We start from the raw sequence: 17,767 nt of genomic DNA, 5'->3' as shown, positions 1-17,767 counted from the left end.
GCAGAAATTAATTCATTATTTGCAATAAACACGCACATTAGGAGAACAGTTTGATCGTTCTGTCACTTGAAAGCGAGAGCCGACACACGTCCTTTTTTTTTGTTGTTCAGGAGAAGTCCTTCATAAACTTTGTGTGGAAGGTAGTCAGATGTCTCAGTACTTCTTTCACGATGTCCTGAGAAGCCGTGATGCAAAATCTGCAAAGAGGGTGAAAGACCTGAGGTGTGAAATGCAACCATCACGTCATGTTCCTTTTATAATAGCGATCGGTTAACAATGAAACAGAGTACTTAACCGCACCACATCCGAAAACATCTTTATGTGGCAGTGAGATGTATATGTTAGGTTGTACCTGATGTGGTAGGTGCCCTCCTTTTGTTCGAACTCTGAACCAGGACAGCATAAAACTCCCGTCTCCTCGAGTAGTCGGACGCAGTAGAAGGTATCTGGTTGCATTCCTTCTTCCTGAAACATCCACAGATATCACATTTTATAACCCGTTCTTGGTGCCATGTTGCTGTTGTGTTCTTCGTGCTGTGCGTGGCGTCATTACTTCGGCTTTTTGAATGGCTTTAGGTGGGAGGAACACTCTGGGGAACACAAACGCGCCTCCTTCCACCGGCTGGCTGATGACACCTGGCAGGCTGTTGAGAACCTCGTGGGTCGTCTTCACGTTTTGAGCCAGCATGTTCTTGATGTGTTGCGTCTGCTGCAGAAGACCAAAACGACATCCTAGATTGATGGCAAATCCTTTAATCAAACCCTACTGGAGCGGCACTAGCTCACCTGATTATAAAGGGGGTACGAGGGGTCTCCTGGCTGTGGAGGGTTCACCATCAGATCCAGGGCCATCTGAGCCAGCACGGGCGTACAGCTGCTTTTGCTTATTAGTTTGAAGATGTGCTTCTGAACAGCGGGGTCCAGGTTTACCAGCTCGACATATCCGCCGCGCATTCCACACCTGGAGGACGAGAACGGCCTCGTGTCTGCTCCAGAGCTTTCATTTGGGTCACATTAGGTTACACAGCAGTAGTCATGGAATTGCAGGGAGGAAAAAGTGTGGAGCACTTTAAGGACTTTTCAGTGAGACTTTAAGAGCTGTATTGATATTTAATGAGCGTTGTGTGTCGCATTGCCATGTAAGCAAATGTAACTGCAACCGTAACTGGAATAATAATAATAAATACTGTGCATTAATAAACTTTTAAAAGTGTCCAATTACAGCAAACTATAGTGCCTTATTTGTATTTTATTAAACATTTACTCTTTATAAATGATAAGTGGGGACATTTACAATTGAATGTCGATCTTGTGATGAGATTGTTTAATATTTTTCTGTTCCTGAGCTCTTTGACACCCGGCAGCCTCCTAATTATGACATCAAATGTATATTAATATACATTTTTGACCGCAAACCTACTGTAGATTGAGTATTTCTTCTTGTTAAACTTGGCCTAGCTTGACCAACCTGACTAAACTCTGTTACTGAATAACATATTGAGACGGTTTTAATCATTTTTTAAATTCTAGTTTCTGCATCGTTTTCCTACACATTAATTCACTGGGGTTGCCAACCTGCAGGTTGTTCTTTAACTGTTTTGTTAATCATCTGTTGCACGCTTTATTTATTAACCAGGACTGAACACTTACTCTCCCATGAAGCCTTTGGATGTTGAGTGGAAGGAGACCAGCTCCACTGTGTCTGAATACGGAGGCCCCATCTCGGCCAGAACCCTTTTGTACGAGACAAACTCTCTGTTTTCCCCGTAAACAAAGTCCTGATAGACCTGAGGAGTGAGGTGTAAATTCATAAGTGGATTTGCACGGATGCATTTACGCTTGGGTGGATAGTATTACCCTGAGACATGCACCTCATCAGCCAGAAGGAAGAGTCTCTTCTCTGAAGCAAACCGGATCACTTCCTGCATTGATTTCCTGCTTTGAACAAGACCTACAGGCAATGGTGCATGGAAATAACTTTATGATATGCATTCCCCAATAAAAACCGAAACACTGAGGTGACCCGTGCTCACCTGCTGGGTTTCCAGGGTTGATGACATACAGAGCGACCGGGTTACAGACTCCCTTTGCGGACTCCAGCGCTCGCTGTAGCTCCTCCACCTGCAGCGTCCAGCCCTGCTCCTCGGTCAGGTAGTAGGGGACGGCAGCTGCTCCCAGCGCCGTGATGGACATCATGCTGGTCACGTGGCATGGCGCTGGAGTTAGCACACCTGTTTTGGGTGAAGCCTCGCTGTTGACCAAGACATTTAGAATGTCCTAAAGAAGAAAAAAAAAAAAACAACCCCACATTGTGTCACCTTGATCTTCAGCAGGACGAGTCTAAACCGCACATGTATGTAAAGGTGCTACCATGATCGCCCACTGTGATCCGGTGGAGATGAATATATTTTCAGGGTAAGATGGAACGCCACCGTCTCGCCTTGTTGTGAATTCAGACACTTTCTCTATTATTTCCGGTATACATGGCTGAGCATTGTACGAACCTGAGAAGGAAACAAAGCTTCTGTAAAACTCCCACAAAACACACAGACACATAAGTAAAGCTGCAAAGGCACCATAGAGCAGATGAATTAGTATATCTTTATTGTATTTTTAATGTCAATGTTATTGTCATTAAAAATATGTCATTGAGGGGTGGCTGTGGCTCAGGTGGTAGAGTGGGTTGTCCTTGGGCAAGACACTGTACCCCAAGTTGCTCCCAATGGCAGATCAGCGCCTTGCATGGCAGCTCTGACTCCATTGGTGTGAATGGGTGAATGAGAAACACATTGCAAAGCGCCTTGGGTACCGCTAAAGTAGAAGAAGGCCCCATATAAGTGCAGACCATTTACCATTAGTATTTTTTTTTTTTATTGTAAGCTATATCATGGAATTCTTTTAAATTTTTGTTGTATGAATTGAGTTATGTCATCTGCGAACATCTGTATACAGTGTTCAACAAATGTATTCAACCATTTGTCTAATCTGTTAAGCACTGTGTGTATATTTATAGACCATCCAGCGTCATGAAGTGCTTTAATACTGACTCATCGCTCCACGTTTCCCCGTTTTGAACAGGAATGAGGAATTTCAAACTGAATTCACCTTTTTATACCCAAATCTGAGCCACTGGGCTTCTTTGAGAAAACTAATCAAGCATCACATTCAACCTCTAAAACTAACTTTTCTGTTCAGGAATGCAAGTAAATAACTATAATTTGACATCTTAATCAAGAAATAATAATGTGCTTTACCTTTTTTTTTTCGTTTTTCACCCAATTTCTTTAATATTTGTAATTGTTCTTTTTCGTAACTGATTAATCTGTAGTTTTTCTTTTTTGTGTTTGTTTTTTGATAAATGGATTCATTGTTTGGCCTATAAATCATTACAAATAATTTTTTAAAAATGACCAAGATATCAAAAACCAACAGCGGAAACTGCTTCAGTTTTGGGATATTTGCCTTTAATAGTAATTATTACAGTTGTTGACGATGGAATTTAATCGGTGATGCTCTGAACAATGATAGTTTACAGATAGTTTTAGTGTAAAAGTAAAAAGTCCAATTATTTTAGTTATGTTAAGTGTTTTGGACAGAATTCTCAGTGTTAGAAACATAGTTAAAGTACAAATGTTTGACCTGTAAGTGATTATTTTCCCCTCAAATACAGCAGCATCATGGCCACGAACATTAACAACAATATAACCCGACATCAGATAATCAGTAACATTAGCTGTATTATAATAAACCACAGAATTCCTTCCCCCTCATGTTGACATAGTTTTCATACAACCTCAGTGACAGCATAATAGACCAACTTAAAGTTATTTATGTCTTTGGGTTTTTGTGAGTCACCCCAAGATTTTTTCCTGGCCTCATCTGACCAACTCAATAAAAAATAGAAATCTGGAGGCCCCGCTGTCCACATGTCTGGAGGTAAGTCGTAAAGTATGTTCTTTGGAATTTCAGGGAACTGACTTATATTTTCTTTCTCATGAGACCACACACATGCAGCCCATACCTACGCTCCCTCCATCACATCTCCCCAGCAGCCACTGAGCCCTCTGCCTGACATCCAGCGGCAGCTCGTGGCTCTTCATAAGCTGAGGGTAAACACACGCTGCGAGAACCTGGGAGATACAGTGGATTTTTTAGTCCAATAACAAAACCTGAATTAGATGAATGAGGTTGCGTCGTTTCTCAAAGTCACAGCTCACCTGTCGGACAAATGTCAGAGGCTTCACGCCGACACTGTGTGGATCACACCAGCAGACGTCAATCAGCTCTTTGTAGGGCTTCCTCACTCCCTACGGATGGGCAAATTCAGAGAATCCAGGTGTCACGCCACAGTTTGCAAAGCTGACTCTGTTCTCCATATATTGCAACTCTTTTCGTCTTTACCTGACTGAGCTCCTTCTCGATCTGGCTTGCTCGACTGGCCAGCACTTCATACTCTGACTGCTTGATGTTCTTCACGTTGGGGCTGATCTCCTGCAGGACAGACATGTCTGTGACTTCTCTCAGCTGTGTTGAGGCAATCTGAGCTGAGCTGCAGGTCAAATTAAAGGCAGTTAACGATATACATGAAAGTAATGTGCTAATATGTGCCTTATTAACAGAAATGTAAGGACAGGCTGTTCCAACATTTGCAGGGTGTATTTTTCTGCCATTCAGTTACTTACAACAGCAACGACTGAACAGCGTCTCACGTATTTATGTGTTAACTTTTTGTCTTGACAGTGCACGACTTGACGTATTTGAAGCACAGAGGCTCCAACCTATGTGGATACAGTTTGTAACAGAGGTTTGAATTAATCATTGATCAATTAAACAGTTTATTTTGAGTCACATATTGTCAATATTAAGTCTATCAGCTGTGACAAAATTATTTAAAACACATAAAATCAAGCAAATCATAACCGCTGTTTTGCTATTTCTCAATACAAACACCAGAAATAAGTAAGTAAAATTAAAAATTAAAACAGGTCACATCAGTCACACAGTCACAAGAGGTCCAACTTCTACAATGATTGTTTTCATGCCTCACAAAATACTTGATAGAGTTGATAGATGACTGCTGGCTGCTGCATAAGCTTTAACTGGCTCGTAGCAAACAGCTCGCATTACTCTGAAGTTCCCGTGGCTGCTCCCAGGTAGTCCCACTTAGGGCGTATTTTAGATGCTTTTCTGTGAATCTGCTGATGAAGCCTGACAATATAGTTGCCAACATATCTTTAGAACTTGTGCTATGAACCAGAAACTTTGACAAAAAACAAACCCCACAGTGCAATAAAGCAGAATGTGTGGTTTTCAGGGTGATTTTTTATTCTCTTGTGGGGGAGAGCAGCGGCTTTAATATCTCAACCAAGATATTAAAGACAAGAAGAGCGTCCAAGCAGAGCCAAGTGAAACATTAGTTTTTCAGAGGGGCTTATAAATCCTCTTGTGCAATCCTTCAAATCCTGAGCCACCTGTCTTTGTGCAGCATTTCGCTCTTTTCTGCTAAAGTGTTTATTTGTCCTTTTAAGTGTTGCTACTTTATCAATAACCAATTCATTTTTTGCAATTATATTTGTTATAAACTGTTTTTAAAAGAGTAAGATCACAGCTCCTACTGGACTTTCATGCTGGTTTTCTTGCAAATGAAATAAACAATGAAAATGCAAAATATCATAGAAATGAGCTCACGGTAATTGTAGGAGCCATTTATGTTTGGTGTTGGCAGGTAGTTTAATATGGATTGTTTGGACACATGGTGGCGGTAATTGGACACGGGGTGTATATGTAGAGGGCATAGGTGACAGGAAGAGGAGGGCACAGGCAGGGGGAGAGCCAACAGTTCTCACTTCAGTGTAATGGCAGTTTTTCAATGTTCAGGTGGAGCAGAGTGAACCGACGCAGACCAGCATCAGACCAGCACAGATACCAGATTCACCAGAGGAAAACCGCTGTATTTTCATTTCTTGCGTATCATCGAATAACATCCACTGATATACGGACTGGAGATTCTGTTTTTGGTCTGCGTCGGTTCACTCTGCTCCACCTGTGCAGTAATGGCAATTAAAGGACATTGAAAAACTGCCATTACTGGAGTGGTTATGGTCCTGCTGAGTTCACTACTGTAATGCATTTCTTAGCAGCCTCCCTGATGAGACCATTAGACATGTGCAACTCATTCAAACTGCTGCTGACAAACACCATTACTCTGATTCTTACATGCCTGCACTGGCTTCCAGGTGAATATAGAATTCAATTTGAGGCCCTACTTATCGTCTATAAGTCTCTGAATGTACTGGGCTCGAAATATGTCATCTGTCCAGTTAGTGATGCTCAAAGGTCAGACCACAAGCAGTGAAATAGTGTTTAGTCATCGTGCTGCACGCTGCTGGAACCAGCTCATTCTGGATTTGTAAGAACAAGTTCTCTTTTTTCTTTGAATGAAGCAGTCTGCTCTAAACTACCTGTAAATAACCTGTCTGCACTTTGCATACTTTATTTTTACCGTTTGTATATTTATTCGTTCATATATTTTATCATTTTAAAAAAAATTGTTCTAGAAATTGTGTGTGCTCGTTATTCAGGTTGTCTATATAGTTTTTTTTTTTTAGAGTAGAATAGAAGATTTTTATTGTCAACTTTTATATTTCTCAATCTCATTGTACATGTGTATAGTGACAATAAAGGCATTCTATTCTATTTCCAGGACAAACAAAGGAACTCTTTATTGATATATTTAATTAAAATAATGAAATGTTTATTCTGTAGTATTCTGTAGTTTGCCAGTCTGTAAAACACAAACAAAAGCAGGCTTAATTAACATTTTGGTATTTATTTTTTAGGTTTATTTTGTCTCTTTGTTTTTCTTTCTTTCTTTTTTTTTGCAGTGGACAATCCAAGTCATGAAAATAGCAGTTAATAGAACCCGTGTGTTCATAATTATTTAAATCTATTTATAATTAATCAGTTTTTCAAATTACATTTTTTATAGCGGTGTATTAAAACTAAAACAAATAAAAGCAGCGTTTCTCTCTGTGTCTTTCATATCTTGCTTTTTGTTTTTTCTTCGTGCTTTCTGTGAGGTCGGATGTTTCACGGCGTGTTTCTCTACGGAGCGAATTAACAGACGTACTCCGCTGCTTCCTGTTTTGTTTTTCTTGTCCGCTCGGGTCGGGTAGATATGGAAGAATTTGCGGGGCGAGGAGACAACCACAGCCTGTCCGTGAAGAAACACGCCGTCCTCAAGCACCGGCGGACCTTATAAACCCCCCGCAGAAGAAGCGGGCGGCAGCAGCGACCCTCAGTCCGCCTCCGGTGTCCGAAACATGGCACTCAGCTCGGGCGGCTGGGCTCCTCCAGCCCCGGTCCCTGCCTCGTCCCAACAGGCTGCATGCGGCGGGCCTGCGCCGACGGCTTGCTGCAGTACGGTTCTAATGTCAGTCCGCGTTTCGGTGTGCCATTCCGGGATCCGACCCCTGTGCCTCCCCGGAGCGGGCAGCGAGGCTCTGCGGCTCCAGCTCAGCATGGACCCGAGCCGAGCCGGAGAGTTCCGACTGGCGCTGCGAGACACGAGCGGAAACCGCAGTGTGGTGAGATTTCACGCGTACACCTGTTTGTTTAGAAGAAATGCCGTAGCCGTAGCTGTCCGTGTGTTGACGGAGAAGCGCTGCGTTGAGCCGCGTTTCTGTTTTACAGCTGCACAGGCCCGTACACGCCATTTTACGGAGCTCCGGGCCGGAGACGTGCAGCTCCGCAGTGTCAGGTGTAGGAATGAAACCACACCAGATTGTTGAGTGACAGGCAGCTGGAACGCAACACGACACTTCCCCGTAGCTGTCACGGGGATCCAGTGGAGCAGCTACATGCCAGACATTTACCAGTGTCCAGAACCCACCCGGAACACCGCAGCCTGAGGATTAGTGTTAAAACAAAACAGACAGATTTTGCTGTTTGAGTCTCTGAGTTTCACTTTCACTTTCAGACACATCATGGGGAAATACTTCAGCACTGATTATAGTCTCTGTGTCGTCATGCAAAGGCAAAGAAAACAAATCCTCTTTTTATTTTTGTCAACTGTACAAAACAAACTAGTCACCAGCTCTATTCATGATGTGTATCCCAATAAGCTCAACCGGACTTGTGTTTTTTTGGTTCTTGGAGATGCTTCACCTCTCATCCAATGGGCTTCTTCAGCTCTCCGGTCGGGTTAGACCAGGGATCTCCGACTCAGGTCCTCGTGAGCCACCGTCCTGCAGGTTTTAGACGTTTCCGTACTTGACAACAAGCTGTTGGAGATCCATAAATCTGAATCAGGTGTGCTGCAGTACGGAAACATCTAGACCAGGGGTGTCCAATCCTGGTCCTCAAGGGCCACAATCCTGCATGTTTTAGATGTTTCTCTCTTACAACACACCGGATTCAAATGATCAGCTCATCATCAAGCTCTGCAGAAGCCTGATAACGATCCTGATCATTTGAATCAGGTATGTTGGAAGAGGGAAACATCTGAAACATGCAGGACTGTGGCCCTCGAGGACCGGGATTGGACACCCCTGGTCGAGAACCTGCAGGACAGTAGCTCATGAGGACGGCAATTGGAGATCTCTGGGTTAGGTGCATATCCTGCTTGTTTGAAGTGTGTCGAGTCCTCGGTTGTGATTTCCGGAGAAGGCCTCTTGGATGAGAGGTGAACGGGTTTCAAGAACCAAGAAAGAGAAGTGCAGTTGCTTTTTACCGAAGCTCTTAGGATTACCGTGACCTGGATGGCGGGGAATCGGCACGACTTTGCTTCTTTAAGTGGTACAAGAAGGTGTCAGGGAAACTTTCAGACTACATAAACCACCTCTTCCGTTTCATCTCTAACAGCTTATACCTCGGCTAAGGACAGATAGTACTGAAGACGCACGACCAGCTGCTAAGTGAGAGAATAAGAGATCCGCTTTGTTATGACCGGAGTGAACAAACCCTCCAGAAAGTACAGCTACGGAGGAAATATCTACGTTTATTGAAAAGGGCAAAGAAAAATCCCAAACCTTCCACTCAAAGACAACTAACTCCAGGGAAACATCTGAACCGGCCGGAAGAGTGGGTGAAAACCCATCCGACCCAAACCAGAGAAGAATCCTGTTGACTTCTGCCGAAGCTCTTTGACCCGGATGACTCATTATCTGCACAGAGAAGCTTCTGATCTATACACCTTTTCATTTCTCACTGCATCTCATTAGAAGTCTATAAATACCCTCTCAAATTCTGCACCTTCTGATTCAAGCAGAGCAGAGGAACATTTCAACCCCGAGAAACCGCAACAAAAAAAATAGTGCCACTAAGAAGGTGAAAACCGAACCTTAAAAGAAAAGGGGATTTTGTCGTTGCTCCTTAGCAGTGGACTCGTTGTGACATTTGTGGTGATGAATGGAGCCTTTAAACAGGATAAGAGAGCTGAAGCTTGATACCACTGATATAAATAACAACGTGGAGCCGTAGTGAGATTAACAGGAAGTTGTGGCACTCCACTCCACCGCTTTGAACACAGCGGCACAGTTACACGGTCGCGCTTCTTCCACCGGCCGCTTGTGCTTGGCTCACATATGGCTTCATTCAGAGTTTCCAAAAAAAAAAAAAAACAGTCATTTAAATCACAGATAGGGGATAAAAGGAAACCGTCTGCTCCGTAGAAGCCGATTCGTATCGAGAAGCATAAGCTCAGCAGAGCCTCGGCGCAGCGGAGAGTGATGAAGTGCCCATTAACCTGAGAAAGAGCTGCACTAAGCAAGAAATGCAGAGCCTGGCAGCCTTTGTTTGAGCTGATCTAAAATTGTTGCAGTGCAGCGGAGGAAATGCTTTTGATCTATATTTCAAACAGCCCACCGGTGCTCTGCTGTCAGAACACTGTGGAAGTTTGTTGCATGTAAAGCTGACATGCAACCAAACACACACACTGATGCTAATTAAAAAGAAAATCTACATAATCTGTTTTTCCTTCATCCAACAGCTGTGTGCAGGAATGACCTCTGCAGCCTCGCTTGAACAATTAATTAAGCAATCAATTGACAACCATTAATTAATTAATTTGTGAGTGACCGCATCAGCACATAGTTCTGGTTTATAGATGTTGAGACGACTCTGGTTAGGACGTAAAAATAACAGATGTAGTAATCGATTATCACAGCTTGAGAACTATGATTTTTGTTGTTGTTGTAATAATCTATCAGTTGGTTATTTGGTTTATAGATCCAAACTGGTAAAAAAATAAATAAATAGATGTGTGAATATATTAAAATTCACAATACACATCTTGTTTTGTCCAAACAAATGGTGTAAAATGATGAAATATTTGATTTGATATAAAACAGAAAAGCAGACAACTCTCACATTTGCATGCTGGAACCTGAGCATGTTTGGTCTGCAAACATTTCTGCAGTTTCTTCTAATCATTTTTACTTTAAGTAACAATCACTTGTTCAATTTAAACTCGAGCTACAGCATGATGCAGTGAGGGAGGAATTAGCACTGCTTTTCCCACCTACATTGTTTCATGGCTGCTGTGGCTCAGGTGGTAGAGCAGGTTGGTGGTTCGATCCCCCGTCTCCCCACGTGTTGAAGTGTCCTTGGGCAAGACACTGAACCTGAAGTTGCTCCCAGTGGCAGCTCTGTGGGGTATGAATGTGGATCTACTCTCAGATAAAAGTGTCTGCTAAATGAAATTGTAAATCCCTCTGACTAAATATGAGCACTAATGTGACAGAAAACTGGTATTTTGAGGGGACTGCATCATTGGCCTGGCAAAACAAAGCAGCTGGAAGCCACCGAGTTGAGTTTTAGATCATTGCAACGTGCATTTTTCTTGGTTTTCTGACATTTTTTAGAATCAAATGCCTTTATTGTCATTGCATGTACACATACAGCGAAATCAGACGTCTCTCGTGAAAGAAGAAATGTTCCGTTTGCTCTGCAGTCACATTAAAAAATAGGAAATAAAATATGGTAAGGTGCCGTTACAGGATGGAGTAAAGTGCTTGGTGAGTCAGTGGTAGGGCAGGTTAAGATGGTTGCAGTGATGATGGGGGATGGAGGGGAGCTGTAGCCCTGTAGCGTCTTCTTGTAGAGCGAACGGTCAGTCAAGAAGATCAATAATAAGTAGACGCAGCCCCAGTTCCTTCTTCTTCTTCTGACTATATGAAGGTAGCTTGAGGCCACTGTCTCCAGGCCTTATTAAGCTGTGTTATCGGTGATTACTGCCAGTTGCCACGTCAGACCGAACCGCAGACGCACAAACTCGATGGCGGTCGGCGCCGACCTCGCTTTGCACTCTGCCTCCCTCGTCGCATCCGAACCCAACTCCCAAACCGATCTGTCCTTTGTGTCGTCTTCCTGCAATCTGACACGCTCAGAATCTGCTTTTCATCTCCAGTCAGACAGACTTCTCCCCCCTCCAGACAATCGAGACGCTTTTTGATTTGCATGGTTTCACTTTGATCCCGGCTGCTTCTTCGCTCGTCTGTCTGAGCCGCTAGACTTTTCATACGCAGTCATATCAGAGGATTCATGCACACTCTTTCTGGCAGGAGGCAAATCCCTCTTTGCCGCCTTTGTCTCTGCACAACAGCGTTCTAAAGATTCCCCTCATTGCTACAGTGGATGTTAGAAGAGAGATTGTGCTGCCAAATGAAGTCTTTTTCTGTCAGAACGAGGATTTTACTTCCTTTCTGCCATATTTTAGGAGATTATTACCTTTTCTGCGGCTGTAATACCCTTGCAAAGCGTGTTGCATCTGCGTGTCGTGCTCATTCTCTTTCCAAGTTCATGTCAAGTTTAATGGTGAATATAAACTATTAAGAAATTGTCGTCAGCAGTCTTCTACGATGTGTGAGGCTGCTTTAACTTGCTTTCACCTTAAATTTTGTTCTTAATTTTTCCCCCAAACAAAAAACGAGGACACAGGAAACTCATCTGTCATCATTTTTAGGCTCCAGCAAAATTCTAATGGTCATTTTTTTAGATATTAAACTGACACACGTGAAAGTAATATTTGCTGAAGTCAGAACTGAAGTTTGAGAGGAGAAAAATGAACTGAAATTGTGTTTTTTTCATGCCCGCAGTTCATCGAGGAGTTCGACCTGCGCTCGGTGCAGTACGAGGTCAAATCTTCCCGCTGCCACGAGATGCGTCTCGCTGCTCCGCCCCACGACTGCATCCGCTTCAACTTCCGCTGCGACCGAGAGGCCGAGGAGTGGGCCACCGTGGTCATGTCGTCGCTCAGAGAGGCACATAGAGGTCAGCAAATCATTATTCCTTTCACATTTACGGCACTCAAGAACTGAAGAGGAAAACAACTACACATGTGTTGATTTTCATTTCCGTCAAGCCAGATCAGTTGTTTGTTTTTGTTTTTAAATGTCAGAAGCTGTTAATGTGAGTCGACCAGGCGCCCTGTTTACTTCTCACCTATTCTGTTATCTCTAGAGGAAGGTAATTGCTGTAAGACTACGTGCCGCTTCACCAGATTAGTCCAATGAAAGCTCTTCCAAGTTTTGAGTCTTTTTTTTGTTTTTTGATGATGATGATGATGATGAAGAGCAACTTCAAACGAGGGTGTCCTCTGGTTGCCTCATGCGCTGTTTGATTTGCTGCAGCCTCCCTCAGTTCGACTCTAATGGGCAAACTTTACCGCCTGGTGTCTCTCTGTATCCCCGGGTAGTTTCTATCCTTTTGGCCGCCCTTTAATGACCCTTTTTAAAACATTAAAACCCCAAATTTGGGTTTAAAGGTTTAAGATGACACTTCTTTCTGCCTACAAGCTGAGCAAAAAGAGTAAAAATGTGGGAAATTTTTAACAAATAAAGAACAAGGAGACTAGAAGTATTAAATTGTGCCCAGTTTTCAAAGTAGAAGAACGATTACTTAAGGTGCTCTGTGGCTGATTTGAAGGTGAAAGGCTGAAAAGCAGAGTTAAAGCTAAATAATGGCGTTCGATGTTCTGCCTGGAGGCTGAAGCGTCTCATTTGTATCGTGTTAGATTCTTGTACAGCGCAGACGTTGGACCTTTACCCGCCCAGCGCAGCTAAAATCAACACTGATAACAGTTGATATTAGTGCGAGTTAACAACCACATGCTTCGGAGCACCTTAGTAACACAATCCCTCATCTCTCCTCTTGACAGTTGCAAACATTAACACGTATGAATCAGACGGCAAACAGAGCAACACAGCAGCAGCAGCAGCAGCGTCGATGGAGCAGTGGAGCTCGGCGTCGCTGCCGCTCACCGGTGAGTGTCCCTGTTTGCCAACATCTCCCTCTACTCCGCTCCGAAGGTGTCACTCGATTTGTCGTCTGATCGCCGCCCACTTCTTTTTCAGAGGAGCTGTGCCTGGAGCTCGCCAGGGCGATCGAAGCGGGCGACACTCAAGCTGCCTCGCAGCACGCGTCCGCCCTGGCTCGACAGAAGGCCGTGCTGACGATACAGCTGTCAGAGAAAAACTACGCAGACGGAGAAGTCAGGTGAGAAGCAAACCGCGTTAGCCTCGAAGGTTTTATCGATGACGGATGTGTTTGAAACTTACGGTGCCGTAATCTGTGTTGCAGTTTATCCGTGGTCGTGGAGGATGTTTCGTCGTCCTGTTGCGTCACAGTCAAGGTGTTTCCCTACATGACCGTGGCTGCACTCAAGCAACAGGTCAGAGAGCCGCTAGTTAGTCAAGTCAGAGTTACTTCATTGTCACTTCTGCTGCACGTGTGCACATACAGAGAACTGGAACTGCATTTCTCTCAAACCGTCATATAAAAAAAACACACACAGTTGAAAAATATACATACGAAAAAATATTTAAGCTAAACATATAATAGACTAAAAATATACAGTCCAGACCAGACATCTCCAACTCCGGTCCTCATGAACTGTTAATGGATCATTAACAGACTTGTGTGGAACTTGACATAATGTTGGAGATCCATTAATTCAGTAGCTCACAGGGACCACAGTTTGAGATCTCTGGTCTAGACCTATAATCCATCCATCCATCCATCCATCCATCCATTATCTATACACCGCTTAGTCCTCACTAGGGTCATGGGGGGCTGGAGTCTATCCCAGCTGACTCAGGGTGAAGGCAGGTTCACCTGGACAGGTAACCAGTCTATCACAGGGCTACACTTAGAGACAGACAACCAAGCACACTCACATTCACACCTACGGACAATTTAGAATCACCAATTAACCTCAGCATGTTTCTGGACTGTGGGAGGAAGCCGGAGAACCCAGAGAGAACCCACGCTGCATGGGGAGAACATGGAGACTCTACGCAGAAAGATCCTGGGTGTCCTCACCGGGACGCAAACCGGCGACCTTCTAGCTGCTGTGAGGCAACAGTGCTAACCACCGAGCCACCGTGCAGCCCGTCTAGACCTCTAATAAGCTACAAAATATACAATCTAGACATATAATAAGCTCAAAATATAATTAAACGCAGACGAGAACAGAATAATCTGCATAAGGCACAACACAGCGCGTAGTGATCTTCCACCGCTCTCCTTCCTCAGGTGTTCCTCGAGTACGGCTTCCATCCTCGCGTGCAGCGCTGGGTGATCGGTCAGTGCCTGTGCACGGAGCCGAGGTCGTTGGCGTCCTACGGGGTGCAGAAGGACGGCGACACGGCGTACCTCTACCTGATCTCTGCCAGACAAGCCCGCATCACCCGCCAGCTGTTCCAGCAGGACCTGGAGAGCGCCCTCCTCGCCCCACCTCTCCCCCCGGGGAACGGCCCCACCTCCCAAGACTGGAGGGGCTACAGCACGCTGCCCTCGAGGCTTCCCCACAACAACCAGGGTGAGTCCGGCACTATGTGTACATTTGATGGTCTTTTCACTGCAGCACGTTGGATTTATAGAAGCTACAAAAGTGCTCACATCTGTATCGGGTGAACAGTGGAGGACTCATAGACCACTTTCACACACACACAAGGTTTTTCCAGCAGCGTGGGTCGGCCTGCTATAGCGCCAGGCCACGCCAAGCTCCGATGGCATGTGTTTTCACTGCAGCCGCACAGCAGGGCACGGCCACGCTGCCAGCTCCCAAACTGTGCTTATATACTGTATTACTCACAACTTTTATGGCTTCTAGCTGACGTTTGCAATTTAGAGTTTCGTTTCGTTCCTTTGTGACTGTTTGTAAGTTGAGATTTCACCGTTTATTATCAGGACTTTTAGGTAACTGCTGATGAAAACCGAACCTTTTCCGCTGCTTCACACTAAAAGTTTCCTACTGGGGGGAATCACAGGGATGCTTTTATTGTGAAAACATTAGCTGAGCTGTAATATATTAGCTGGGTCGAGTAAAGTACTTTCCATGCGGTGCAGTGGAAAAACACTTGGAACAAGCAAAGCGCAGCTCTACAAAAACCCTACCAGCCCCCCGAACAATGCAGCAGGACACTGAACATCCAGACAAAGCAGATGTTTAAAGGAGAACATCAGCAGAACATCTCCAGATGTCAGCTTTGAAATGATTTAATCTAGGTTTCTGTTAGTCTGACTCGAGGATGTCGGCTGCAGGTTAAAACCTGCTATGTGCTGCTCATTTTAGACTCATTGTCTTTTCCTTTCGTTATCTGTGTGTTGGTGTTTTCTTTGCTACGGGAGGATTTGGATCCTGCTGTACAAGGCAGCCCTGCTGGTTTCTGTCAGTGAATTATTAATTATAATGACAGCGCTCGTCTCCTGCACTGAAATGTTCCACTCGTCGCTGTTTTGAGGGAACACCAAAGCAGCATCCTTAACTTAGCCACGCCCACAACGACTGTGATTGGTTTAAAGAAGTACAAACACACCAGAGCGCTCAGATAGTGGTGGTGCAGCCAGATCATTATGTAGTACAGACTGGGCTGACAAAGCAGCACTAGGTTTTTAACTTCTCTAATTTCCTTCTGGCCTTTGGGGGCAGCTAGAAAAGGCTACAACCCCTGCAAGAATCATCAGACCCTAAACCTTGTCAACACCGTAGCGCTGCAGTTCTCTGTGTAAGATTTCCACCATGAAGTGTTTGTTTTGTCAGAAACTCATGAATGTTGCTCTCAGGACAAAACTTTTTTTGTATTTTCCGATTTTTTTTTTTTTTTTGGAGAATCTCTAATCTATGTATTCATTGATGTCAACAGGTACAGGTGGAGGGAGCGACAGACCAAGTGACATTAAAGATGTTCTCGACATTGAGAAGCTGCAGCTCAACGATCACACCAACAAAGCCAGTAAAACACAGGTACGTGACCAGTCGGACCATTATGGCAAAAATAATCATCACGATTATTTTTGAATGATGTTTGAATCAAGATTAATAAACACGATTATTCATTTATTTGAAAACATGAGCATTTATTTAACCACCAAAGCTCGACTTTAAATATAACTTTAAAGAACTGGATGTATTTATAATATATATGCGAACAGGCGACCTTCTTGCTGCGAGGCAGCGGTGCAAACCACTGCTCCACCTTGCAGCCCAAATGACAAACAAAAACAATTAAAAAGTACCAATAAGAATACCTAATATCTTATGATACCCATCCCTGCATTCATCGTTACCTTTGTTTTTTTGTCTGAACTCATTTCATTAGGTGAAAATGAGCTCTACTTTCTCTGTTGTTTGTCTCCTCTCAGCAGACAGAGTGGGCCTGTCCCTCATGCACTTTTATCAACAAGCCATCTCGTCCCGGCTGTGAGATCTGCGCCACGGCCAGACCTGACGCACAGAGCTGCATCCAGCAGGTACCGCAAGACGTCTAACAACAATCAGTGCGTTTGTGCGACTCTTCTTTCCCCTCACTGACGGCCGCCTCTGTTTCCTCACAAAGGAGAAAGGAAGGAGAGAGGAGCGGGGAGAGTCTGGTCTGAGCAGCAGCTGACTGCCCATCGTCGCTGTCTGGTTTTCATCTCCCACTCACCTACACTCACACCTACACGCACACACACACGGAGCGATGAGGCTAACCCTGCCACATACATGTTGACAAAATACTCACATAAAGACTGTCGAGTGCACTGAGAGTCCTCCGCCGGCCGGCTGCTGAAGACTGGGGTGTTTCGAGGCACTGTAGCATGACACAGAGCCACACTGGTCGAGGCTCGGACGATGACCTGCCGACAGAGAGCTTATGGAGGCGACATACATCTGCATTTGGCCAGACTTCTTTGCTATTTATTTTACCGGGTATGTGTGTGTGTGTGGCGCAAACAACACAAACGGCCTGATATTTATTTTAAAAGGAGGAGGAGGATCATTTCTTTACATTTGATTGCAGCTGAAGATGAGGGAATGTCATACTCTCAGTGTCTGCCAACTGTGAAGTGCGAGGAAAGGTGAAGCCTTGTGCAATACCCTGGTCAGTTTGCAAGTGTTGGCATCCGTTGGCGCCAAAGTAAAAGTGTAAAAAAAAAAAAGAAGAAGAAGAAAAAAATGTCATAGCTGAGAAGAGAAGGAATGTCTCGTTTACAGGGTTGTCAAGTGCTTTTATTTTTTTATAACATTGTATTGAGTGTATTATTTTTACCAAGATGCATTGAGTAATTGATGTACATTTGAAGCAACTGATCTAATTTTACTCGACTCCCTCGGAGCTGTGACAGCAACGGAATGACCTGTTTTCAGTACATAATACTGTTAAAACTTGCATTAGCTGAATAAATAAAAACAGAATTAAACAGAATCCCGAATGTGTGATTGGTGAAGAAGTTATTCAACGTCAGACTTCCAGCGCACCGATCAGTTCGATGTTTCTATCCA

At 44.1% G+C, this 17,767-nt stretch overlaps 2 protein-coding genes across 3 annotated transcripts; one reads left to right on the top strand and one right to left on the bottom strand.

Annotated features, from left to right (window-relative positions):
- Positions 1-87: 87 nt before the first annotated feature.
- On the bottom strand, positions 88-4,769 carry LOC103373235 (alanine aminotransferase 2). The gene is made up of 12 exons (XM_008303082.1): positions 4,683-4,769; positions 4,402-4,549; positions 4,218-4,307; positions 4,022-4,130; positions 2,371-2,504; positions 2,034-2,277; positions 1,872-1,951; positions 1,651-1,787; positions 787-961; positions 554-709; positions 353-465; positions 88-197 (listed from the first exon to the last, which is right to left on the bottom strand). The coding sequence occupies exons 2-12, from the start codon at positions 4,504-4,506 to the stop codon at positions 107-109; spliced, it is 1,434 nt and encodes a 477-aa protein (XP_008301304.1). The 5' UTR covers positions 4,507-4,549; positions 4,683-4,769; the 3' UTR covers positions 88-106.
- A 2,092-nt stretch (positions 4,770-6,861) lies between these two features.
- sharpin (SHANK-associated RH domain interacting protein) lies at positions 6,862-17,690 on the top strand. 2 transcript variants are annotated; one of them, XM_008303080.1, is made up of 9 exons: positions 6,862-7,586; positions 12,096-12,270; positions 13,157-13,261; positions 13,353-13,494; positions 13,579-13,669; positions 14,533-14,818; positions 16,146-16,246; positions 16,648-16,752; positions 16,839-17,690. In XM_008303080.1, exons 1-9 carry the CDS (start codon positions 7,323-7,325, stop codon positions 16,887-16,889), a joined length of 1,320 nt encoding a protein of 439 aa, XP_008301302.1. In that variant the 5' UTR covers positions 6,862-7,322; the 3' UTR covers positions 16,890-17,690. The 2 variants fall into 2 exon arrangements, with proteins under 2 accessions (XP_008301302.1, XP_008301301.1); XM_008303079.1 differs by having other exon boundaries at positions 16,645-16,752.
- Positions 17,691-17,767: the final 77 nt, after the last annotated feature.

Source organism: Stegastes partitus, unplaced genomic scaffold (assembly GCF_000690725.1).
Source record: "Stegastes partitus isolate 25-593 unplaced genomic scaffold, Stegastes_partitus-1.0.2 Scaffold1934, whole genome shotgun sequence".
Classification (NCBI taxonomy): Eukaryota; Metazoa; Chordata; class Actinopteri; family Pomacentridae; genus Stegastes; species Stegastes partitus.
This window is presented reverse-complemented; position numbering and strand designations above follow the sequence as displayed.

What these genes read in the sequence shown, in the direction of transcription:
- LOC103373235 (XM_008303082.1), bottom strand. Translation starts at nt 4,506, where the DNA reads ATGTCTGTCCTGCAGGAGATCAGCCCCAACGTGAAGAACATCAAGCAG. An exon ending in CAACCCTGGAAACCCAGCAG is followed by an intron (nt 1,952 to 2,033) that starts GTGAGCACGGGT and finishes CATTGCCTGTAG; the next exon opens with GTCTTGTTCAAAGCAGGAAA. An exon ending in AAGCCATTCAAAAAGCCGAA is followed by an intron (nt 466 to 553) that starts GTAATGACGCCA and finishes TGGATGTTTCAG; the next exon opens with GAAGAAGGAATGCAACCAGA.
- sharpin (XM_008303079.1), top strand. Translation starts at nt 7,323, where the DNA reads ATGGCACTCAGCTCGGGCGGCTGGGCTCCTCCAGCCCCGGTCCCTGCC. An exon ending in CGAGCGGAAACCGCAGTGTG is followed by an intron (nt 7,587 to 12,095) that starts GTGAGATTTCAC and finishes TCATGCCCGCAG; the next exon opens with TTCATCGAGGAGTTCGACCT. An exon ending in CACAGAGCTGCATCCAGCAG is followed by an intron (nt 16,753 to 16,838) that starts GTACCGCAAGAC and finishes TTCCTCACAAAG; the next exon opens with GAGAAAGGAAGGAGAGAGGA.